This window comes from Garra rufa, chromosome 24 (assembly GCF_049309525.1).
Source record: "Garra rufa chromosome 24, GarRuf1.0, whole genome shotgun sequence".
In the NCBI taxonomy this organism is placed as follows: domain Eukaryota; kingdom Metazoa; phylum Chordata; class Actinopteri; order Cypriniformes; family Cyprinidae; genus Garra; species Garra rufa.
In genome coordinates this window covers 16,869,706-16,896,024 of record NC_133384.1, presented here as the reverse complement: position 1 = coordinate 16,896,024, position 26,319 = coordinate 16,869,706, and the positions used below count along the sequence as shown (strand labels likewise).

The 26,319-nt window shown below is 35.8% G+C and overlaps 2 protein-coding genes across 2 annotated transcripts in view; one reads left to right on the top strand and one right to left on the bottom strand.

Moving 5' to 3' along the window:
* The window catches only part of fbxo15 (F-box protein 15), a 4,355-nt gene extending 1,175 nt beyond the window's left edge, over positions 1 to 3,180 (bottom strand). Inside the window, 6 exon segments of the mRNA XM_073830554.1 lie at positions 262 to 324; positions 1,813 to 1,944; positions 2,221 to 2,464; positions 2,538 to 2,642; positions 2,912 to 3,001; positions 3,104 to 3,180. Of these exon segments, the coding sequence (XP_073686655.1) occupies positions 262 to 324; positions 1,813 to 1,944; positions 2,221 to 2,464; positions 2,538 to 2,642; positions 2,912 to 3,001; positions 3,104 to 3,180 (711 nt within the window).
* Positions 3,181 to 7,665: 4,485 nt separating this feature from the next.
* Positions 7,666 to 10,862, top strand: cbln2b (cerebellin 2b precursor). The gene is made up of 4 exons (XM_073831039.1): positions 7,666 to 7,813; positions 8,157 to 8,663; positions 9,712 to 9,831; positions 9,956 to 10,862. The coding sequence occupies exons 2-4, from the start codon at positions 8,376 to 8,378 to the stop codon at positions 10,151 to 10,153; spliced, it is 606 nt and encodes a 201-aa protein (XP_073687140.1). The 5' UTR covers positions 7,666 to 7,813; positions 8,157 to 8,375; the 3' UTR covers positions 10,154 to 10,862.
* Positions 10,863 to 26,319: the final 15,457 nt, after the last annotated feature.

Genomic DNA, 26,319 nt, shown 5'->3' with positions numbered 1-26,319 from the left:
AGGTTTCTATGTAAGTACTGTTTACTTCACTTCATGTATCAACGCGATTTGGTTTCGGTTTATTGATTTCTGAATATGACCTTACATTGTAACAGCCTACACACAATTTTATATATATATATATATATATATATATATATATATATATATATATATATATATATATATATATATATATATATATATATGGCGGTAATACTGCATACCGCGCTACTGAGCCACTCAAAATTACCGCAAGGGTAATTCCTTAACCGCGACAGCCCTAAAAACAAGTACAGTAATATTTATGTTTTAAATAAATATAATAAATGATATACTCAATTTATCCCTTTTAATGGTATAAAGGATGAAATGTCATAGTGTAAGATATTTTGTTTTTGTGTGAAACTGTATCTGAATTTTAAATCATGCCATTTTATGGCTTAATACTCTACTTTACATTGTCCAGTCCCATTATTGTTTATTTTATTTGTGCAGATCTTAAAAAGGGTCATGAATTGCTTTAAATTAATATTTAAAAATTCTGCAGATACACTAAATGAAATAAATATAATGAAATAAATTTACTTCCTTGATATTTGTGTATTAAAAACACCCTTCAAACAATCAGGATTTGGCCCAAAAAAAAAATTGGTCTTTTTTTATTTGGGCTAGTTAAATTCATTTTCGGGCTACCAAAATCTGAAGAGTACCTGCCCGAAGAGCTACCAGAGATTTTTAAATTTTGTGAGCCCTGTTGTAATTATATTTCAGTACATCACAGAAACAACTGAAACAAATATCTAAAAGCAGTTTAGCAGCAAACTTTGTGAAAACTAATATTTGTGTAATTCTCAAAACTTTTGGCCACGACTGTACACTCCATACACCATAATGGCAAAGCAAAGAAACTGATTTTTAACATCTTTGCAACTTTATTAAAAATAAAGAACTTAAATGATTCCATTGCATATGTATTCATACCCTTATCTGGGACACTTGGAATTTACCTCAGGAGCATTCATAATGCTTGTAGATGTCACTACATTTCGTGTGAAGTTAACCTGTGGCAAATTCAACTGAATGGGTATGATTTGAAAAGGCACACACGTCTTAATAAAAGGTCTAACAGCTGAAAATGCATATCATAGCAAAACCCAAGCCCTGAGGTAAAAAAAAAAAAAACAGCTTGTAGAGCTCAGAAACAGGATTGCATCAAGCCATACATCTAGGCAAGAGTTCAGAAAAAAGACTTCTGCTGCATTAAAGATTCACAGAAGCATGTAGTCTCCTTTACCCTTAATAGAAGAAGTTTGAAACAACCAAGACTCTTGCTAGAGCTGGCCTCCTGGACAAACTGAGCAATTGATGGAGAAGGGCCTTGGCTAGAGTGGTGACCAAAAACATGATGGTGACTCTAGTTGAGCTTGATGATCATATATGCAGCTGAGAGAAACTTACAGAAGTACAAACATCACTACAACACTCTACCGATTTGGGCTTTATGGTGGTGTGGCAGGACTCAATTCTCTCAGTGAAGACACATGAAAACACACTTGCAATTTGCAAAAAAGCATCTACAGGACCCTGTGAGAAACAAGATTCTGTGGTCTGATGAGCCTCAATTCCAAGCATCATGTATGAAAGAAACCAGTCACTGCTCATCACCTGCAGAGTAGCATCCCAAAAGTAAAGTGTGGTGGTAGCAGCCTCATGCTGTGGGGTTGTTTTTCAGCAGCAGGGACTGAGGGACTCGTCAGAGTAGAAGAAAAGCTCATTGCACCAAAATATTGAGATACCCTTAATGAAAACCCAGTCCAGAGCATTCAGAACCTCAGACTGAGGAGAAAGGTCGTCTTCCAACAGTGAACACAGCAAAGGTGGTTTATAGACAACTCTGTGAATGTCCTCGAGTGGCCCAGCCACGGCCTGGGTTTGAACCCAATCAAACATTTCTGGAGAAACCTAAAAATGTAGATTAGTACGAAGTTTACTTTGCAATTTACTTATTTCAGTTTTTTTTATTTTTAATAAATGTATGGAGTTTTGACAATTCTGTTTTTGCTTTGCCATCATGGTGCATGGAGTGTGGATTGATGTAAAAAAAAGTAATTTAAAACAATTTAACATAAGGCAGCAACATAACAAAACATGAAAAAATGAAAGGGTATGAATACTTTCGCAAGGCACTGTATACACATTTAATTAGCTCTCATATCTGTGAATTCTCAAACAAACTACAATCTCTAACCTTATGACTTCCTCTGTATGTCGCGGCAGTCCTGAATAAGGGTCAATGCGTTGTAGTTTTGTTCTCCAGTTGTTCACATTCAGGCCGGAAATTTCTTTGAAGAACTTGTTTCTCCAATATCCCTTTGGCTTCTCCTGCACACCCACCACACCAAGATCACATATCAACTGGTCTTTTTGACTGGCTTTCTTCTTTTTGGTACGTTCACGGATGTAAAACTGATACCACATAGCACTGCAAGAACATCAGGATGAGGAATAAATTGTTTTGGAAAATGGGGGTTTTAGGAAAAAACTAACTCACTCACTTGCTGAAGGACAGTTCATGGAAGTGCTTGTTGACAAAACTAATGCAGAAAAGAGATCCAGCATCCAAATGAGAGAGAATTCTGAGAATGATCTCTGGTGGCATCCTAGTTTAAGATAGATAGATAGATAGATAGATAGATAGATAGATAGATAGATAGATAGATAGATAGATAGATAGATAGATAGATAGATAGATAGATAGATAGATAGCATTTTAATACTAAATGAATAACTGAAATAATAAAAAACTTTTCTAAACATATAACTAATAACTAAACTAATTAAATCGCTATTTAGTATTTTAAACTAACAACTACTGACCCAAACAAGAGAGTCACTGTACAGCCAAAGTTATCATACTCGCAAAACTTGCCTTTCTAAAGAGTTTTCACGAGTCTTTTCTCTTCGTTTGGATGTCATTCTGTAGACTGGTGGATGTTGTAGAGCCACTTTTCTTTGTTTACTAAAGAAAAAACACAAACTCGCTGAAATGATCTAGCAGAGCTCTGCAGTAGTTAAGCATTAAATCCAGCATAATGTTAAATAACATAGAATTAACAACAACCTGGACATGGATGTTGATTTAATAATTGAAGGCTGCCCAGCAACTTGCCTCTGGGTCTTCGCGGATTGCGAAGACATAATTTGTATCTCTTCTGAAGCGTGTTGAACAGCCTCTTAATTTGTTATCTCTTCAGTCTCGCTCGCAGTCTCTTCCGGCATCTCGCTGCCAAGGTAACACGGCCAGGTGCCAAGCGCTTTAATCGCACTACACAGGGCGCACTGTCATCTCACAGAGTCTGGTTTATTTTAATGGATACAGTTTTGTACACTAGGTAGGAGATTAAACAGTTCAGCGAATATTTATAACATTCTATTCCGAAGGAAAACTCCTAAAAAGCATCGTTTCCACAACTACATTCTTCTGTAGGAGCGGAAGTGTCGTTTTAGTATTCAAACTAGGATGCATGAGCACCTTGAGAGCCGCATGGGGGTGCTAATGCTGCGTGAACAAATTGAGAATTAAAAAGAGCTACACTCGCTCACCAATAGATCCTCTGTAGTGAATGGTGCCGTCAGAATAAGAGTTCAAACGGCTGATAAAAACATCACAGTAATCCACAAGCAATCCACACAACTTTATTCTATAATGACTTGTGCAACAAAAAGCTGCATTTTTGTAAGAAATAACTTGATTATTAAGGTGTTAACTTCTTTAATCTTTAAATTGTCGCTTCTGTTCAAAATATCACCCCTATTCTCCTCTCACAAATATATTCGTTTTGTGCATATTTCTCTTCTAATTCAGACGAGAGACAAATTTTTGACTGAAGAAAGCAGTATTATGGATGAAGTATTAGTTCACTTCCATAATAAAAAAAAAAAAAAAATGTACGGATAATTTACTCACACCCTTGTCATCCAAGATAGAAATGTGTTTCTTTCTACAGTCATAAAGAAATCATGTTTTATGAGGAAAATTTTCTCCATAGTGGACTTTTGTGGTGGTTTGATGTTCCAAAACACAGTTTAAATGCAGCTTCAAACTGCTCTAAACGAGCCGAGGAAGAAGGGTCTTATCTAGCGAAACAATCGGTTATTTTCTAAAAACATTTACAATTTATACATTTTTTAACCACAAATGCTCATCTTGTCTAGCATACCCAGTTAGGGAATGAGGAAAAACTCCCATCTCATTTTCTCCTCTGCCTTCAATTCGTCCTACATTGGTGTTTTACCTTTTTTGTAAAAGGTGTTTGACCTTCTTTGCATGTTCACTTTGTAAACACTGGGTCATACTTCTGCAGCCATGTGGGGCGATTTTGAAGTTGGGGGAGAAAATGAAACTGTATTGAACAGGAGTACACATGTGCATAGCAGAGCTAGACAAGATAAGTATTTGTGGTTAAAAAGTGTATAAACTGTACTTTTTTCTTAGAAAATAACCAATCATTTGGCTAGATGAGACCCTTCCTCCTCGGCTGGGATCATTTAGCGATCTTTGAAGCTGCATTTAAACTGCGTTTTGTTCAAACTCGCAGGCACCAATCGTCCACTATATGGAGAAAATTCCTTTATGAAAATAATTTCTTTACGACTGAAGAAAGAAAGACATGAACTTGAACATCATCTTAGATGACAAGGGGGTGAGTAAATTATCTGTAAATTTTGGTTCTGGAAGTGAACTAATCCTTTAATGAAGCAAAGGGAATGTTTTTATGGTGGTCTAGGCAATCTTAAGAGTGATGGTGGTCTGCTGCCTGTCTGATGAAATAGTCATAACATTCACAACGTACGGTTTCTCATGGTTGGGGAGACCTCTTCTCTATGGACATAAACGGCTCTGGGCCTCGTGATACACAGGCCCAGTGTCCACCAAGCTTGACATTTGATGTTTTCTTTCTTTTTCTCGCCCTTCTGCAGGCCCTAGGTCAGCCGCTGCTCTCAGATACTCAGCGTCAAACTCCACAGAGCATGTCACACACAGTGAGATTCTTGTCAAAAAAGGTGTGTTTAAAGCTTGAGAGGACAGATGATGTTGATCTTTCAGTAGTTCACCTAACTTAACCTAATGTTGCAGGTGAAGAGTATATGGGGTAACCATTGTTCTGGCTATTTACATCGTTAAATTTGTTATTAAAGTATGGTTTGGATATAGTATGTGCTGTTTTGAACTGACAATCAAGTCTCTCAAGTCTTCCAAAAGACAATAATACAAGAATGTGAAGGACCTTTTATACTTCAGATTTAATAAAGACATTGAGTCATTCAATTATGAATTTAAGCACTATCCCCGTTTCACTCTTTAAAAGGCACCAGCCGCGATCGCCTTGCATAATATTTCCAATTAGCAACTTTGAAGAGTGAGGGAAACTATTAATTAGGGAGGTTAAGAATGGGTTCAGTGGACATAACACATACTGAGTAGACCTGTCAAACCCAGCATCACACTTTATACACTTTACAGCAACTCCAGAGCTCCTCTGAAAAGCTTTTTTAAGAGATAGAGAGTCACAAAATGAATCGCTTATTACATGTTTTATTTTTCATAAGGTTAGAGAATGATGATTCTCACTAAGCCATGTTTTAACACCGTTGTCTCCATCAATTTAACATGTCAGTGTAGTTTCTGTCATATATTTAGATTTTAAGAGATCCTGAAGTGTTGTCAAACGATTAATCGCAATTAATCGTGATTAATCACATCCAAAATCATTTTTCTAAATGTTTATTTATACATCATTTGAAAGCTGAATCAATAAGCTTTTCATTCATGTATGGTTTGTTAGGATAGGAAAAATCTGAAAATGTAAGGGTGCAAAAAAATCAAAATAGTGAGAAAATCGCCTTTGAAGTTGTCCAAATGAAGTTCTTAGCAATGCATGTTACTAATCAAGTTTTGATATATTTATGGTAGGAAATTGACAAAATATCTTCATGGAACATGATCTTTACTAAATATCCTAATGATTTTTGGCAAAAAAAAAAAAAAAAAATTGACCCATACAATGTAATTTTGGCTATTTCTACTAACATACCCATTCTACTTAAGACTGGTTTTGTGGTCCAGGGTCACATATGTGTGTGCACAGTGTATATTTATTATGTATATATAAGTACACACACGTGTATATGTTTTATACATTATTTACATGAATATTTATAATGGTATTATATAATGGTATTATATATAAATATAAATGTTTTATATATAAATGTTTTGAATAAGGCATATTTTTCTTAAATATATACATGCATGTGTGTGTATTTATATATTCATAATACATATGCAGAGTACACACATATATTATGTAAATACAAACTTTTTTGGGATGCGATTAATCACGATTAATTGCGATTAATCATTTGACAACACTATTTTTTACATTTTCTTTATCAGTAATGAAGTTCAATTTCTTAGAACTTTATTTCTAAACTCTAAACATACATGTGTGTGTATTTATATATTCATAATTAATATACAGAGTACACACACATATTATGTAAATACAAACTTTTTTGGGATGTGATTAATCACGATTAATTGCGATTAATCGTTTGACAACACTATTTTTTACATTTTTTATCAGTAATGAAGTTCAATTTCTTAGAACTTTATTTCTAAACTCTAAACTTAGAACTAAATTTCTTAGAAATTTAATGCAACAATTAAACATTTACATTGCAATTTTTTACATTGCATTATTTTCTGCAAATATTTTAATGATTTCATTAACAACATATTTTAACATTCTTACAAATAGTTTTTTGTGAAGATTTTTGCAAAGAAGGTTCTTTATTGACATATGGTTTCAAGAAGAACTTTTAACATCCACAGAACCTTTGCATTTTAACAAAGGGGTTCTTTAGAATTTTAAAATGTGCTTCACTCTAAGAAAAAAATAAAAATAAGAACTGTGATAACACTTTTGTTAAGGTTCTATGAACAATATTTAACTTTATTAATTAACATTCAAAATTTATTCATTCAAAATACTTAAACTACTTATTAATTTCCACATTTGCTAACACATCAAAATCAAAATTTGTTACGTGAACACACAAATGCATTGCTCTAACATCTATTGCATTAACTAACATTAAGGACCTTATTGTAAAGTGTTCAGTGAAAGGTTCTGTGGGAACCAAAAATGGCTCTTTATCACCTTTGGAACAACCTAACATAGATATTTTAGGACCAGCCATAGTGTTTATTTATAAATACTTTATAAACACAGTATGATTTTAGATCTGATCTTGTGAGAGCAAATAGGGTGGATGTTAGACAAAGGATCATAACACTTCTTCTCCACAGGGTGGAGCACAAGATTTTTGTCTGACTTTGAAGGCATTATACCTGGATACTGATATCACTAAAGTGCATGTCTATTTTTCTGGTATTAAGCTATATAATATCAGCTTCAGATTCATAGCTGGTCTACTTTCTGCATCCTATATGAAAAACTAAATGTTTGCTTAATGTATTGCTATGTTAAAGAATACAGATATTACCAAAAATTGGTTAACTAGTTAGCTGTTATTGTGCAAACAAACTCTTAAATACAAGATTTCTAGTCATGTCTGAATTTATGTCCAGAAACGTCCGCTCTAGAATTATTACTGTACTTGAAAAGAAGGGATGGGCGTGAGTCGCCCTCTAAAAAGGATGAAGGAGCAATTGGTTTTCTCCACTCTTATTGGGTGCGCGCTTCACTCCTTCTCAAGACAGCTGAAGGAGCAGGAACACAGATTGCACCAACTATGGATTTAACAGGTAACATAATGAACAACATGAAGTAGAAATTAGAAAAATATACCAGGGAAAAAATACTAGATTTTATAGCGTTCTTGTTCATATTTATTGTTTTATTTTATCGGAAAGGACTGTAATTATTATAGATAGAAGTGATATTAACTGTAGAAAATAATATCGCGGAATTGTAAAACTTTATTTTTGTGAGTTAAACGCAGCTGACCTTGTATTTTAAGTCGAGATTAGATGTTGCGTATCGTTGCGCAATTTATTATCGTCAAGTATCATTATCTAGAGAAATTATTATTCGTGCACTATTATTGTTTTTAATTGTTTCTTCTGATTTTTCGTGTTTTTCATTCAGGAACCGTTGTGCAAATACTCTAAGCACCTTAAACTGATGCGCATAGACGAGACGAAAAGGAGTGTGTGACGGTGAGTTACAGAGAGAGAGAGAGAGAGAGAGTAAGTGAGAGAGAGAAAGTGAGAGAGAGAGGTTAGTTTGGACCAGGTGATAGAGCCACATCAAACCTCCAAGGGGCTGGTGGTTAAGATCAGTTTGCACAGGATTCTTGTTCCGATCATGGTGCCAGCAGCCTGTCCCGGACCCTTTGCCATGCTGGCTCTCGCCTTTCTCCTGGGATGTGGCATAGGGCTCTGTCTGGGCCAGAATGACACGGAGCCCATCGTTCTGGAGGGAAAGTGTCTGGTGGTCTGCGACTCCAACCCCTCTTCCGACGGAGGAGTCACCTCTTCGCTTGGGATATCTGTGCGTTCCGGCAGCGCCAAAGTGGCTTTTTCGGCCGTCAGAGGGACAAACCACGAACCTTCGGAGATGAGCAACACCTCCATGACCATCTATTTTGACCAGGTCAGGTGTCCCGTTGGTGACTTAGTAATCACAGGAACTCAATATGTAGGGCTGTGCACAGGAATTTCAGCCAGAAACTTCACGAAGTGACAAATGCTTCTATTCTATTGGACGATGTACGTTTTTAAGTCGAATAAATATCTTGTTTTCTCAGGCAAATTAATATTGCCTCACTAAACATATGCAGTGTTGCTCAGATAGGCTACAATGTGTGAAGTGCTTAATAGTCTCTATAACATACCTTTCAACAAACTGCTTAGTTGCAAAATCATTTTTATCGCCCGTACTGTCAAAAATGTTAAATTCAACCCAAGTGTTTATATTAACAACAAACGGGGCGTGTTTAGATTAACAATAACCGACCCGCTGTCATTAAAATCGACCTGTAGTAATTAAAACTGACCCGACGTGTTGAAAGGTTCGGAATGCGCTTATGGCAAGCCATTTTAACATGTAAACAATAGCGATAAGAAATATTTTTGTAATCGCTAATATAGATACTGATGTATTTTAAACAGGTTCTAGTATCAAATAAATAAGTAGCAGTACAACTGGAACTGATACTAGTATCTAACTATTCAAACTGGTACAAATAACCAAAGAAAATATTGATAGTAATAGTGCCCAAATTAATATCTACTGAAATGTCTTGCAATAACTGCAGTACTAGTTGAACATATTCAAGTGGTCAATTAATAGATATCTCGAAAAATCTAATTTAATTGACAAAAATAAAAAAAAAATAAAACTTATTTTTTACAATGGGAATAAGTCCTAGTATCGAATAAACAGTTAGTCTACTAGTGAAACTAAATTAAAAATAAATAAATAAATTAGATTATACTAATAAAACAATCTAAAAACAAAAATAAGTACTGGCTGGTTGTAAGGAATAAATGAATAAATGTTAAACCAGCTTGCCATACTGCGCTCGAAGATCCGCATGTGTCCGTGTAAAATTGCAGAGCTAAAAGTAAATGTGATACGTAGATTCACACATTTTCATTTGCTAGCGGATTTGTAACGCGTCATGTTGCTTTTGTTTCAGGTCTTAGTAAACATTGGCAATCATTTCGACCTGAAAGCGAGTGTGTTTACCGCACCACGGAGAGGAATATACAGTTTCAGCTTTCATGTGGTCAAGGTCTACAACAGACAAACCATACAGGTGAGCAGAGCAGAGCAGCTTAATGTTTTTGCACAAAACACCATTGCACTCCGTTCTCATACTGTGCGTTGTTTATGAACCCTCTTGGAATGCCGACTAAAGTGCGTTGTGTCCTGTTCTTCAGGTTAACCTGATGCAGAACGAGTACCCGGTCATATCTGCTTTTGCTGGGGATCAGGATGTCACACGGGAGGCGGCGAGTAACGGAGTTCTACTGATGGTGGAACGCGAGGATCGAGTCTATCTCAAGTTGGAACGAGGGAATCTAATGGGCGGATGGAAATACTCCACGTTCTCTGGATTTTTAGTCTTTCCTCTTTAACTGACTCGCACACGAGTAATATTTTCCAAGAGACCGAGGACGAACGAAGTATCTGTTCTTTGAACAAAACTGAAATCTAGCAAAACTGCATATGGACGCGTCCACAGGGAGTTCCCGCCTTTTTTGGCCGCAGCGATTTTCAGTGGCGATTGTTTGGAATTTATCGATGGGGAACAATTCGCAACTGACAATTTCCTGGACCACTATATAAACGAGAAGATATTTAAGACGAAGACGAAGTTCAAATCCCGAACTAGGTGTATTTATCAGTGCTTTATTTTGTGTTTGTATAGCCTTAATGATTCGGCTTCCGTCCAGTGAGGTGTGTGGTGTGGAGCTGCGGAAGTGCTTTATGGCCCCAAAGCATTTTTGCACGAATGGAAGATTCCTGTTTTGTGCTGTCAATGATGTGTCGTTTGGATGCAGAACATACTGAAAATATGCCAAATGTAGGCCACCTGCTATACAGTGATTATAATGAGAAAAAAAGATCATATATCAGACAACAAAGACGTCTTAAAAAACTTTTTGCTAGACATCTATCTAATTTATAAAATACATATTTACATTATGGTGTGTTCTACATTCCGGATAATAAGTAGCTTTGATTGATTTAGTGTTCAGTGACAATGCTCACAGATGTAAGTTGTGGAAAAAGAAAAGTCCCTATATAATGTCCCGCCTAATAAAATATTGTATTGTACACATATTTACTCAATCTTTTTATTATCATGAACCTTGAGTATTTTTCTAACGAATGATTAAATCGCATTAATAAATTGCGCGTGCGCATTTTCCAACGTAGATCGCAAACATAACGGCGCTGTCCAAGGTGCTGAAGCAACTCAGACTTCAGAAATATTCTCAAATGTCTCAAGACTGGATTATACATTATGTATGCCTCTCTAAATACATGATTTATTTTTGCAACCTTGAATCATTGTCTCTTCAGCACATTTTTTAGCATAAAACCCCAAATCTTCTTAAATTAGCCTTGGTTTCCACTTGAACACACACTCTCTCTGTCTGATTGTTCCATATGCACACACTCTGTCTTTTTAGCGTGTGCATCTTTCTCAATTTGCCTTGTGCTCTCTTACACACACACACACACACACACACACACACACACACACACACACACACACACACACACACACACACACACACACACACACACACACACACACACACACACACACACACACAATGCTTGCCTGCTCTCTCTGATGTACACATATATACATATGCATTTACATAAAGCACCAGCAGAGCTGCATACAAATGTGAACATAGTGATCAACACAAAACTGTTAACAGACATACATTAAGATTTATCACTTTAGTTAGACTTGCTTTATACAGAACGTAAACAGTTCTGTTTTTTTTTAATAAAACAACTAATTTACTGTCACCTGCACTTGTATTAATTTTCTAATTTGTAATATAATTTAAACATTCTCAAAAAAAAAAAAAGTTAAATTCTTCCACTTCAGTTCAAAACTAGTGCAGCACAGTTTTTCAGAAATTCTGTTTATTCATAAAAGGAAGCAAATGAAGGTCTCCGGCTCTGTTTTTTAAAAGACTAAACATACAAAATGTCTTTAGATCATAGATCTTTCAACAATTTTAAAAGCGTAAGAAGTGCAAGGCACGGCTCGTATGCTTTAAGCCAGCTGGTTAATTTTGAGTGCTGTACTGTATGTGCACATGTGTACTGGACTGTGTCATGAAGGGTAATTTGAGGTGTCAGTATTGTAATAAGGCCTGTCATAAACCATAAGTGAACTGAAGAGGATGAAGGGTGACTGTTTCTTTTTCAAATCCACTTAGTTTTAAACCCAGCAGAGACGGTGTATAGGCAAATATAATTAAAAAGATATTTGAATTGATTTGGAATGAATAATTCATTAATGTTTACCTTTGTCAAGCACTAGCAGCAAAAATAGAAGAGCAGGTAAAGTTCAATGAATTTCTAGATTGGTGTCTTTCACACAGAGACATTCTAGGAATTTGATTCCAAGTAATTTGCTTCGTTTCTGTCTTTAAAGCACTAAAAACGCATTTGGATCAAAGCTTTTAAATGAAAGGTTACTGTTTTTTTTTTCTCTCTCTCTCTCCCATCTCTCGCTCTCATAAAAATTCACTTGGTAAGGGCGACTAATTATTTCTTTCTTTCTTCTTTTTTTTTCCTCAAAATATTCAAGTGTCATTGTATTTTCTAGTAATGTAACATCCGTTTTCCTTCAGGGTTGAGAGCCTAGAATAATTGACAGAAATTAGCTGCTTCTTTAAAATACCAACTTTTATGTGTGTGTGTGTGTGTGTGTGTGGGAGAGAGAGAGAGAGAGAGAGAGAGAGAGAGAGAGAGTGTGTATGAAATCTAATTAAATTAAATAAGGCCTCATATACACATCTCTAAACTCCGATAATCAAAAGTTTCCCTCTGTGCATTTTAATTATTTATTTGCTGAATTAATATTGTGCCTGTCATGGTGTTATTTATGATCGCAATATAAGCTCCTAACCCCGCTAATCATGAAAGCCAGCTGATGACCTCATGGTTCAGATCTCTGCACTGCTATTGGTCCTCAGCTGGCGCATAATGTCACCAGTAGATATTATTGGCAGGTCTCATTATGTTGTATTGGCTTCAAATGTAAAGAAAAATGAGGCCACTGGAGATCCTCCTCTCCTGTTAAAATTGATAGTAGGGTGAGCAGCCTGTTGTTTGACATAGACTTATACAGAACCCATTAAAGAAGTCAGATCATAAAACCCCCGGCGCAGTAAATTAGTGTACTCACAGACATTTTTATGCATGCACAGATGGCCAAACACTGTATTTTTAATTATGAGGGGAAAAAAATCAGCAGCACCTTAGAATACTTTCTAAATTTATGTGGTTTTAAATTTATAGAGTTTTTCTCCAGAAACACGATGCTAATTAACTTCCATTGTGGGCTGATTTCAGTGCTCGAGTTTCATACAGACCCAGCAGGATCATCCACCTTCTAGTTAACTCTCAGCAAGACACACACTTGAGTCATTTAAGATCTGGTATTGCATGCTATTTGGAAACTATATTATCAGCGGGTTTTAGGGTTTTATGTTTGCAGTCATTTCTTACATTTTGTATAGATGTCAGTTACAGCCATTTAGCTAAAACTGAAAAGTAAGCAATGCTGAAAATTATTATATTCATTATTATTATTATTATTATTATTATTATTATTATTATTATTATTATTTAATTTGAATAATTTTTATTTTTTAAGTTACAGCAACTTTAACTTGCTTAATTTTTCACACTAACTCACATTTATTACTTTGAAACAACAAGCATAGCAGGTGAGTTCCATTATGGATGGTTTTCTGTTTCAAGCCCATTCACCTTCTTCCCAAGACATGCATAATTAATAAAGTTGGACTGTTTGACCATTTTCCAGTTTTAGTCATGCTTTTGTTGTCACGTTTAGTAACTTTTTGTCGTGTGATGACAGAATGCATTTATCCATTGACTAAAATTATCCTAAATTAGCTTTTACGCTTTTTGTATTTCACAGCGACTGCTAAGGTCTATATGTGGCATTTAAGTGTATTTGTTCACAAATTTTCATATGATTTAATCAACTTATAAAGAAACCTAGCACTTTGCTCTTTTTGACATTTCTAAAGCAAAATAAGAAACATGATTTCAGACAATTAGGAATTTTTACATAATTTAAAACCAAATAAAGGGAACAATTTGCATACACTGTTGCTCCTTCCATTCATTCAGCTTCAGTCTACATTGAGTAATGGTTACTGTTATCATTGAATCCTGACATTTTACAGTTCAGAATCTAAAAAATTAAATAATGCATGCATTATTATTATTATTTCTAATAATAATAATAATAATGCTGGATTAAAAACAACAATATTTAGGTTATTTGGTAACCCATCGCTGAGTAAATATTGGACAGAACACATGAGTTATTTTATTTTACTATCATACACTCTTACAATGTTGGATTCAGCCTGTTGTGTTTTTCTGCACTCCAAAAAAATGCTTGGTTATTTATTATTATTATTATTATTATTATTTATTTTTTTTTTTTACCCAAATGCTCGGTATAGCTTGTTGGGTCATTTTATTGGGTTGTTTTTAATATTTGTATCCAGGTGCTGGGGAGATTTCTGTAACTAAGCTGCTGGGCATTTTTTATTGCTGGGTTATTTTTTCTACCCAACTGCTGGGTTCAGCCTGTCTCTGACAACAAACAACCCAGCTGCTGAAATACAGTTAGAGCGCTGGCTTTTTGAGGCCTCTACAGGATAGAGCATTTTTTGCTGATTTGGTTGACTTCTTCAGCGAAATAAAGGTTTGTATACATTTTATTTCATTTATTTCTTTACTGTGCTGTAAATTATATTGTTTCACGCAACCCAACATACAAGGACTAGGCCTTTTGCCTTGCATAAAATAAAGTGATTTTATTTGTTTTAATACTGAATTTAATTAAATTTGATGTTAAAATATGTTCTCTAGTCTAATCTCAGTAGTGTTTGTGTATAGGCAGGTTATGGAGTCAGTCATGGCATCTTTCAGCTACGAGTGAAATGCAAGGCAGCGGTCTGAGGTTCATAGTTCCCCCGGCGAACAGTCCATTACTGGCTTAGATTTTGATGACACACCAACATTATTTTAATAAAAAGTTATTACAGACAATGGCTGAATACACTTAAATTACAATGCTGCTTTTAAACATTACATATTTATTTTAAAAAATCTTGTTAAACGAGTTTGAATGTATGTAATCTTGTAAACTATGCTGTATTCACCCAAATAAATTAAATTTCTTTTATATTAACACATTTTCATCTTTTGATTATTGGTGTTGCCTCTATAATTCTGTGTGTGATTTTTAATTTCCAGCCCATTTTAAGCCAGCAATATAATAATTTTTAAACAATAGTTGACTTAAATAAAACAACCCAGCATGTTGGGTAAAAAACATTTAACCCAACTAGCTGTGTCAAAATACCCCAACATGTGTTATGTCCAATATTTACCCAGTACTCGGTTGCCAAGCCTTTTTTTTTTTTTCTAATGTAAAATCTTTAAAAACATTCAGTAAGGGTTTTACGACCTGACAGAAGCAGCAAGAGCAGCCAGTGGGAATCTGTGGGAAGAAAACTGCTATCAGTAGGCTGTCCCAGTTCATTTAATGACTTATATTCACAACTTATCTTATATTAATGTTTGAAAAGTTAAATCAAAAACAGCTTTACCTCATGATATCTTGTTAGACATTTAGTCTAAGTTTCAACCTGTCAAAAGCATAGCATGAGTACAGCTGCAACAATGGTGCACTAGATCAATAGCACTCAACTGCACAGTATCTTTGCTTCATATAACAGTGATGTCGCGTTGTGTTTCAGGCCTGGTCACGCATTTGATTGGCAGAAGGTGAAACTTCTATGCAGGCACCGGCACGTGAACGCTGCATTTGAAGGCTAGCGTTCCAAGCAACATACATTTAAACAAAGAGGAAAAAATGTGAGACTACAGTCTTAAAAAAAGGTGCTTCACGATGCCATAGAAGAACGTTTTTTTGTCTAAATGGTTCCATAAAGAACCTTTAACATCTGAAGAACCTTTCTCTTTCACAAAAGTTTCTATGTGCGAAATAAGGTTCTTCAGATTATAAAAAGATGTTTTTTTAAAGAACCTTTGACTGAATGGTTCTTTGTGGAACCAAAAATGGTTCTTTTATGGCATCGCTTGAAGAACCCTTCAAAGCACCTTTATTTTTAAGAGTGTACAGACGGTTTTCTATATATACAGGCAGGACAGACAAATGTAACCAGTTTTAACAATTTTAGCACATTGGGTTACACTGACCCAGCACTGGGTAGGTATGTGAGGGGGTTCATCATTTGTTTTGACTGTAAAAACTGCCCAGCACCTGGGTAAAAAATATTAAGAGTAACTCAATAAAATGACCCAACAGGCTGAATCCAGCATTTGTGTTAAAAAATAAATAAATAAATAAATAACCCAGCATTTTTAAGAGTGCAGAAAAACTCCCTAGCACCTGAGTAAAATTTTTTTTAAAAAACTTAATAAAATGACTCAACAAGCTGAACCCAGCATTTGGGTTTAAAAATAAAACTAACAGGACAAAACAATTTTGAAACTTCTCCAAGTAATATAGATCACTGCTTTATATCATTGTAATGCACAATATAAAAATAATAATGTGGAAAATACTTTTACTTGCATACCAAAACAACTACATTCCTCTGTTCCTTCTGTGGTTGTAATTAACCATTAGCCGGCTCCCAATTTAGAGGCTCATAACTGCATCTCAAGAGTCCAGAGGAAGGTAATCTAGCTCAGGAAATGGCTCAAACCAATATGCTCCCTCTGAGATTGGCCTGGACAATCAAAATGGTGAACAGCATTGTGCACAGCTTTTGAGCTCTGATAAGAGGCCTTAATCTTGAGGAAATGTCCACCTTGACTTTCCAGACTATACACAGACCAAATGGTCTCCTTGAGACATGGAGGAAACAAAACAAACTTAAATATTGTTACTGTTCTTGACGTAACAATAAATAATAATGTATTATACATGGGAAATCACGGTTGAATTAAAAAAACATTAACGACTGTGTGGCGAATGTTAAGCAAAGCCAATTACCAGTTACCAAGACAGATACATTGAACGCTTTCATTTTATAGCCATTCCTAATGGATTTATCTACGTATTTAATGCAGGTTTCTTTGTTAAATGGCTGTCCTTAATTTTCACAGCTCACTTTAATTGTCTCTTGTCTTTGCATAAGGGATACGAGGATATTAACACCGGTGCCATACTTTTCATATAGATTAAAGCTTTGCTCCAGGGAAATGGCACCTCGGTAAAGATGTTTCATCCTCGGGCTCGACATTTATATTCATATGTGTGCTCATTTGAACAGTTTTCGACTGAGCATGACATTTTAGAATGCTTCCTCTTGAATGTGCACTAGAAATGCTGTATGGCATATGACAGAAGATTTTGTAATTAAATATGACAAGTCAAGGAAAATATATTAAAAACTAATAACAATAAAAGCCAGTGCATCATTCGGCAGCTACTTTGCAAACAGCAAGTCCAAAAACAAACAGAAGCTACTGGGGGAAATGCCCGTCAGGAGATTTGCAATCGGGAAGATTAATACAAAGGAGGTTTTTTTAACCATTTTGGAGAAAAACATAAGAAAATAATCTTGCTTTTGCATCTGCAGTTGCTCAGTAAGTAAACCTACTGTCAGGATTTATGCCTGTTCTGTCATGTTTTTCCTAGTGTTTCCCCCCCCATGTTTCCTATTCCTATGGTTTAGTCCTTGTCTCCCCCTTCTGGTTTTGTCTGTATTGGTTTAGTCATGCCCATATTTGTATTTCCCCCTCATCATCTTGTTATCTCGTTTGTAGCCATGCCCTGTTTGTTGTGTATTTAAGTCTGTGTCTGATCACACCCCAGTGTCTGTCGATGTATTGTTACTTCCGTCAGTTTTACTCCATGTTCTTCGTTTTATTTTCTAATAAAATTCACGCCAGCGTCAGCTCACAAGATGGCCGCCACGCCAGAGTCTGCAAGCAAGATGGCCGCCACGCCAGAGTCTGCAAGCAAGATGGCCGCCATGCCAGAGTCTGCAAGCAAGATGGCCGCCATGCCAGAGTCTGCATGCAAGATGGCCGCCGTTCCTGAGTCCCCGGACAAGATGGCCGCTAAGCCTGAGTCCCTGGCCAAGATGGCCGCTAAGCCTGAGTCCCCGGCCAAGATGGTCTCCAAGTCAGAGTCTGCACCCAAGATGGCTGCCGCCAAGTCGGAGTCTGCACCCAAGATGGTGGTCTCTCCCGAGCCCCTGGACAAGATGGCGGTCTCTCCCGAGCCCCCGGACAAAATGGCGGTCTTTACTGAGCCCCCGGACAAGGTGGCCGCCGAACCCGAGCCTCCACTGGTTCCGCCCCGCCTCCCAGAGTCTCCGCTGGTTCCGCCCAGCCTCCCAGAATCTCCGCTGGTTCCGCCCAGCCTCCCAGAGCGCCCTCCAGCGACCGCTCGCCCAGAGCCTGCTCTCCCAGAGTCTCCGCTGGAGACGCCCAGCCCTCCAGAGTCTCCGCTGGGGTCGTCCAGCCCACCAGAGCCCACTCGCCTCGAGCGCCGTCCAGAGCCCGCTCCTCCAGCGCGCCCTCCAGAGCCGGCGTCACTTCCAGCGCACCCAGGGTGCTAATGTCAGGATTTATGCCTGTTCTGTTTTCATGTTTTTCCCTCCATGTTTCCTATTCCTATGGTTTAGTCCTTGTCTCCCCCTTCTGGTTTTGTCTGTATTGGTTTAGTCATGTCCATATTTGTATTTCCCCCTCGTCATCTTGTTATCTCATTTGTAGCCACGCCCTGTTTGTTGTGTATTTAAGTCTGTGTCTGATCACACCCCAGTGTCCGTCGATGTATTGGTACTTCCATCAGTTTTGCTCCATGTTCTTCGTTTTATTTTCTAATAAAATTCAGTATTTACTTTACTCCGGTTCCTGCTTCATCTCCGCTCCTCAACCTGTGAACCTACATTACAGGGCAATTTCCATGCATTTAAATGTCACATACGCAGCGTTGCGATATACTGTAAGTGCACTGAATTTCACATAAATGGAGAAGTTCATATGTAGGCTATATTTAATTTTAAATAGAGTTTAGAAAGCAGAATTGGACTGGAAAATCAGAAATAAAAATCTTTGTATTCAGTTTCCTGGGAATGCAGGGAATTCCCTATGATTTCCAAAGAATATACACTCAAACCCAATTGACTGTGAAGTCAGCAAGTTTTGCAAATCTCATATGAACTGGATAAATGTAAATGGTTTGAGTACATACAGACATCATGTTTCAGATTGCTCTCTGAAAACATTCATTTAGATAAACAAAACAATCATTTGTTAGGCGTTAGGCTATATTATATGGCAAATTACTTATATAAGCACTTAAATTAGACAGCTTTCTGGAATATTTGATTCTGGTTCATTAATGTCATCATCTAGCAGTCGGATATTACCTAATATTCACTTTAGTCAGTGGCAATATGAGAGCACTTAACAGGGGCTATGAGCAACGAACTTCCTTATTCTGTAAAACAAATTGTGCCGCTTCCGGTTCAGGTCTTTTGTGCATGCTTAGTTGAATATGTTTTACTCAAGATGGGATCAAAAATTAGCATAACCGATGTCCATTACATATGCAGATTGATATCTAAAGGTTTTCTTCTTCTTCTTCTCACTATTGTCAGAGTTCTACCACAGCCAGATCCACAAACCACGCCCCCTGAAGACACACGCACACGTTCCCAGTCACCTGACTTTTGATTACACACCTGATTCCACTTACCACACCTCTATAAATACCTGGACTGTTCATTTCACCGGCGTCTGGTCTACAGATCACATCCCTGGCTATCGCTGTATCTCTATGACTGCTTTGGACTCTGTGTTTCCCCGTCAACTCTGCTGGATCTACTTACCTGTGCAATCAAACTTCTCATATAAGAATACTCACATCAAAACCTGCTACATATTACTTACCCTTCTGTCAATAAACTTACATTTGATGTTTTATACTTACCTCCATCTCTGCCTCCATATACGCTGTGACAACTATAGCATTCAGATCTTACAATTGAATAAAATGCAAATAATAAAAAACAACTAGCTAAAAGTCCATAGACCATCATTTCATACTGCTGTTAACGCAAGCGGATGTGATAAGACCATTTTTTCGTTTTGGTCAGGTGACTTTTGGCATATACCCCACTGAAACTTGCACTATATTTCTTTTCTCGCATATCACACCGAAGTCTCACTCTCTCGCTTCATTTAAACACTACAGGTGCCATTGGATCTCAGGTATCACTTTAGTGAATATGACTGCAGATCATTTAAGTATTAATAGAAATTTGAAGCTCTTGATTTAAAGTTGTCGATTATATATACATATACAATATATTTTAAGTTTATTGACATTACTGCCATTTTACGGTAATATACCGTTTTTGGAAGTGAAAAAAATGCGTATAATTTACTTTAAAAAAAAACAAAAACATAAATTGACATTCCCAAAATTCCCTGCACTACGTTTGATGCTGTTTTGTTGAAACAACCAGTTATGTTTATTAGTGTTGTTACATCTAATGCATTATTTAGATTGCATGCATTTTACTATGATGGTATTTTGTATTTGTGTGAATGACACAGTGTACCTTATGTGACTCTGGACCACAAAACCAGTCATAGTAGCACACATATATTTGTAGCAATAGCCAACAATACATTGTATGGGTCAAAATGATAGATTTGCCATATCTTTTATGCAAAAAATCATTAGGATATTAAGTAAAGATCATGTTCCATGAAGATATTGTGTTAATTTCCTACCCTAAATATATCAAAACTCAATTGTTGTTTAGTAATATGCTAAGAAGTTAATTTAAACAACTTGAAAGGCAATTTTCTCAATACTTAGATTTTATTTGCACCCCCAGATTCCAGATTTTCAAATAGAGATATTGTTCTAACAAACCATTCATTAATAGAAAGCTTATTTATTTAGCTTTCATGTGATTTAAAAAAATTGACCCTTATGACTTGTTTTGTTGTCCAGGGCCAGGGTTACATATTTTAGCATTTTCCTTCTGATGAGCTTTAGCCCATAATGTGACTTTTACATTACCACCTGCTTTTTGGTGGTTATCAGTGTATTTACACAATTACTAAACAGATTTCAGTACTTTAATAGGTTGGGTATATTAACATTACATCAGTCGTGTTTTTTATATGTAAATTTAAGTAAAATCCATAAAACCTAAACTGTTGCTACTGTATTTTTTACAGTAAAATTCTGGGAACCATAGCTGCCAGGTTTTGTTATGTTATGTTTGTTTAAAGTGTAGGTTTTTACCAGGAACTCTACTGTTAAACATGATTATGTTAAAATAATGCAAACTGACGGCTTCAACAAAAGCATGTAAATTATTAAATATGTAGATATGTCTGTAAAAGTTGTCATTTTACTCCTGGAAAGTGACTGTTTCACTCTATATTGCTGTGATGCTGCTGAAGTGTCCATCTTGTTGTACTGTTTCATACAATGTAGCTGTCTATTTTTCTATCTGCAAGCTTAAGGATTGCTAAAGGTAAGATTAAAATATATTTCTGATAACAAATCAATATTTCATATCCATTTATTTATTTATTTGGTGAGTAAACACCCTACAATTGGTAAAAAGTAAAAAATGCTTCATTTTTTATTCAAAAACATAATTGAAAATGAAAACTAATATGGAAAAGTTAGATGGGGTACAACAGATCTTTAGGATAACAACTGCATGTTGCCATTTCTTTACAAAACGGTGCTCTTGAGGGAACTGTGGGCTTTGTAAGTTGATAAAAAGCAATTAATTCAATCAATATAGCAATATATCTTATCAAATCACAATTATCACATATAAGAACTATATATTCTGTTGCACTGGATGTTTCAGAAGAGCAGCACTGTGGTATAGAAAAGGGTTTTCAAAGTGGCTCAGGTCACAATTAATGCTTCTAATATACATTTTAAAATAGTTCACCCTAGATGAAAATTCTGTTTCCCGAAAGACCTTTGTTCATCTTCATAACAATAATGAAGATATTTTTGATGAAATACAAAAGATTTCTGACCCTGTTTAGACACCAATGCAACTATCACATTCAAGGTGACATAAGTGGTTCAACCTTAAAGGAGTAGTTCACTTTCAGAACAAAAAATTACAGATAATGTACTCACTCCCTTGTCATCCTAGATGTTCATGTCTTTCTTTCTTCAGTCGTAAGGAAATTATGTTTTTTGAGGAAAACATTTCAGGATTTCACTCCATATAATGGACTTCTATGGTGCCCCCGAGTTTGAACTTCCAAAATGCAGCTTCAAAGGGCTCTAAACAATTACAGCCGAGGAAAGAAGGGTCCTATCTAGCAAAACAATCGGTTATTTTCGAAAAAAAAAAAAAAAAAAAAAAAAAATTCATCTCTTCCATGTCAGTCTTCAGCACACATTCATGAGTACCATGACACATTTGTGTGCATTCTTCTGCTTATAAACAAGGTGCACAAAAAGCTTTATTTGCACACAAAAAGTATTCTCATAGCTTCATAACATTACAGTTGAACCACTAATGTCACATGGACTATTTTAACTAACTTTCTGGGCCTTGAACGTGTCAGTTGCGTTGCTGTCTATGCAGAGTCAGAAAGCCCTTGATTTCATCAAAAATATCTGAATTTGTGTTTTGAAGATGAACGAAGGTCTTATGGGTTTGGAACCACATAAGGGTGAGTAATTAATGACAGAATTTTCATTTTTTGGTGAACTATCCCTGAAGATACTCTTAAAAGTCATTATTTACCAGACGTCTTTGTTCTTGGCCTGTCTAGATATCTCCACAAAAATCCAGATTTTACAGTTAGGATAATGTCATTATATGACACAATAATCACCAGTGTTGGGGAAAGTTACTTTTAAAAGTAATGCATTACAATCAGTGTAGGGGGTAATGCATTACAAGTAACGCAAGTTACTTTTTCCCCCAATTTATTGATTAAAAGCTCTCCTGTCCCCATGTTGAGAGAAAGTGTGAGTAAGATGTTACTTTAGTTCCGGAATAAATGTGAACATGCAAAAAAATAATCACACTCACTCAACAGATACAGTATTCCTCTAAATGAATAAAAACAGTGAAATTCAACGCAAACCTGCAATAATTTAATATGTTAAATAATACAAATATCCTTTATGCATTTAATACCATTTTATTAACCAATGTCTTTTCTGCCGACCTTCAATGATCCAATTCATCCATACTAATAAGCAAAAAGTACTCAAGATAATCTAACATTTGTTCTCCTTGTTTTTTTTTTTTTTTTTTTTTTATTGCTGAAGAGTTTTTTTCTTCTGTGGTCTACTGTATAGACGTGAATTTACTTTTCTCAAAGCCTGAGGCTTTTGGTGTGAAAAGGCTTTTACATTTGCCTAAATATCTAACTTTTTATATTAAAAACAAACAAGCAAGCCCTGCCCAGATTTAAAAAGTAACGCAAAAGTAATGTAACGCAAAAAAGTAAGTAACGTAATTAGTTACTTTTTAGGGAGTAACTCAATATTGTAATGCATTACTTTTAAAAGTATTTGTTACTATTTAACATATTTAATTATTGCAGGTTTGCGTCATATTCTGAGTTAAATTTCAGTTTTTATTAATTTTAAGGAACTACATTTTATGTTATTACATTGTTTATTTTTAGCATCTCTTTCTTTCTTTCTTTCTTTCTTTCTTTCTTTCTTTCTTTCTTTCTGTAACACTAGGGAGGTCTGGAGACAGGCGTTCGGATCCAAATGCAGGCTTTATTAGAAGGCGTGGTAAACAGACAGGGTCAATCACCGGCAAACAACAACAACGAGGATAATCCAAAGAGTAGTCAAACACAGGCAGAAGGTCGGGGCTGGCAGCGAGAATCAAAACACGGGGAGGAGTCCAGGAATCAAACACAGGGAAAACAAACACGGAAAGAAACGCTCGGAAATAAAGACCATACGGAACAATAAGACTTCGCGCCGGAAGTGTGTGTGTCTGTGGCTTAAATGCATGTGGGTAAATGTGAAACAGTGTGCAGCAATCAGTGCAGTGGAAAACGAGGAGCAGGTGTGTGCAGTGATTGGTGCAGTGGCTTGTGGGGATTGCAGTCTAGAAGTGTGGTGCAAGAGTTCATGATGACAGGATCGACCAGATACGTGACACTTTCTTTCTTTCTTTCTTTCTTTCTTTCTTTCTTTCTTTCTTTCTTTCTTTCTTTCTTTCTTTCTTTCTTTCTTTTTCTTTCTTTCCAAAGATGGAAAAATAGCCTTTTCCATTTTTCTACCTTTTAAAATCATTATTTATTTGAAAATTGACACTTTTTTTGTTTTAAAATTTTTTGTAAAATTTTTTGATATTGCAACATTTTACTGAATACTAAATCTGTTTTTTTTTTTTCATGAGTGAGATGAATTAATAAATGTTCACATTTATTCTCGAACTAAAGCAACATCTTACTCCCGATTTCAATCAATAAATAGCAAAAAAAAGTAACTGGCATTACTTATTTGAATATGTAATTTAGATATTTTCTTGTAAATTAAAAAGTAATGCGTTACTTTACTAGTTACTTGGAAAAAGTAATCTGATTACGTAAGTTGCGTTACTTGTAATGTGTTACCCCCAACACTGATAATCACAATATAATACTAAGTCATACAGCCCTAACCAACATCAGAAACCATCATGTGACTTTAGTATCTCAGGGGGACTTCAAGTAAATATTTTACGGCTAAGGGGTTCGGCTGACAAATAAGTTTGGGAACCTCTGTCATACAGTTGGTATTGCTGAAGGGACTAAAGTTAATTTGAGACAGAATGAAGATTGTGAAAAGTATCTGATTTGATAGATAAGACATGTGAGATGCTGTCCCTAATTAGCCCAGTGATGCGCTGACTAGAAGAGGAGTTTTTATGTGCTCTGAGAATATATTAATGCTAAAGAGATCAAGCTCAGATACCTCCGGCGGCAACAAACCATCACCTTCACATAAGACCCAATTAAAGATCGTGTGATGCATCTCTTGGTTCCGCGCCCTGAGAGAAGCGTTGAAAAGGGAAGACGTCGTCACCAAACTGTATGGCCAGTGTGGGATCACAGTGGTCACTCGTGATGAATAGGGTCTTGTAGATCACATCATAGACCTGCAGATAAAAGGTAGAGTGGAAATATTAAATCAGGCTGCGAGCCACTGAAGTCATTCTTGCCTGCAGCGAAACGAAGGACCGTAAGGAGGCCTTCAGGCATGTTTAAAGGCAAAAGAAGAAAATAAAAATCTTCAGGGGAGAATTAAAGTTCAACTGCAATCAATTCAGCCCTGCACACCGGCGATTCACCCGCAGTTTGAGCACACGCGTCGGTCTCAGTTGTACCACATGTCACCCTGAAGGACAACACAATAACTCTCATTTGAGCAATTAAGTATATTTTGCAATCACAGAAATTTGCATACATGCACATTATTCAGGAATACATTAGGTCTACTGGATTTATGTCCTAACAAATCAGCAGCTGAATGCGAATAAGCATGGACCAGGTGTAGCCAGAGGCAATGTAATAATAGTAAGCCTATGCTGTGTCTGACTGCTCTTCAGGGCCTCTATGAACACTAATGAAACACCACTTCATACGTTAATACAAGCTCTGCTGAAACAAGATACTGAAATGCTTGACATTTACAAGTTACAGTGTTTGTTAGTCATATAAGTCCAGTCTATATAAAGAAATAGTCCAGGTACAATACAAGTTAAGTACAAACTGACAGCATTAGTGGCATAATGTAGTAATGTTGACTATCACAAAAAATATATTTTATAGTCATATATACACTGCTGCTCAAAAGTTTGGGATCAGTAAGACTTGTAATGTTTTTTAAAGAAGCCTCTTATGCTCATCAAGGCTCATCAAGGCTGCATTTATTTTGATAAAAAATACAGAAGAAAAACAGTAATATTGCAAAATGCTATTACAATATAAAATAATGGGTTTTATTTTAATATACTTTAAAAAATAACTTAATCCTGTGATGCAAAGATGAATTTTCATCAGCCAGAATTGTCCCGTCTTAAGTGTCACTTTATCCTTCAGAAATCATTCTAATATGCTGATTTATTATTAGAATTATCAATGTTGGAAACGGTTGTGCTGCTAAACATATTTTTGGAACCTGTGATTCTTTTTTTTCATGATTCTTTGATGAATAACAAGTTAAAAAGAACAACATAAATATATGCTATCAATTTTTTATTGATTTAACAGATCCTTGGTGAATTAAAGTTTTAATTTCTTTCAAAAAAGTAAGAATACAAATTTACTGACCCCAAACTTTTGAACATTAGTGTATTCTGTTACCCTGTAAAACCTTTCTATTTTAAATAAATGCTTTTCTTTTTAGCCTTTTATTGATTAAAGAATATCACAGGTTCCATATAATATTAAGCAGGACAACTGTTTTCAACATTGATAAAATTGGAAA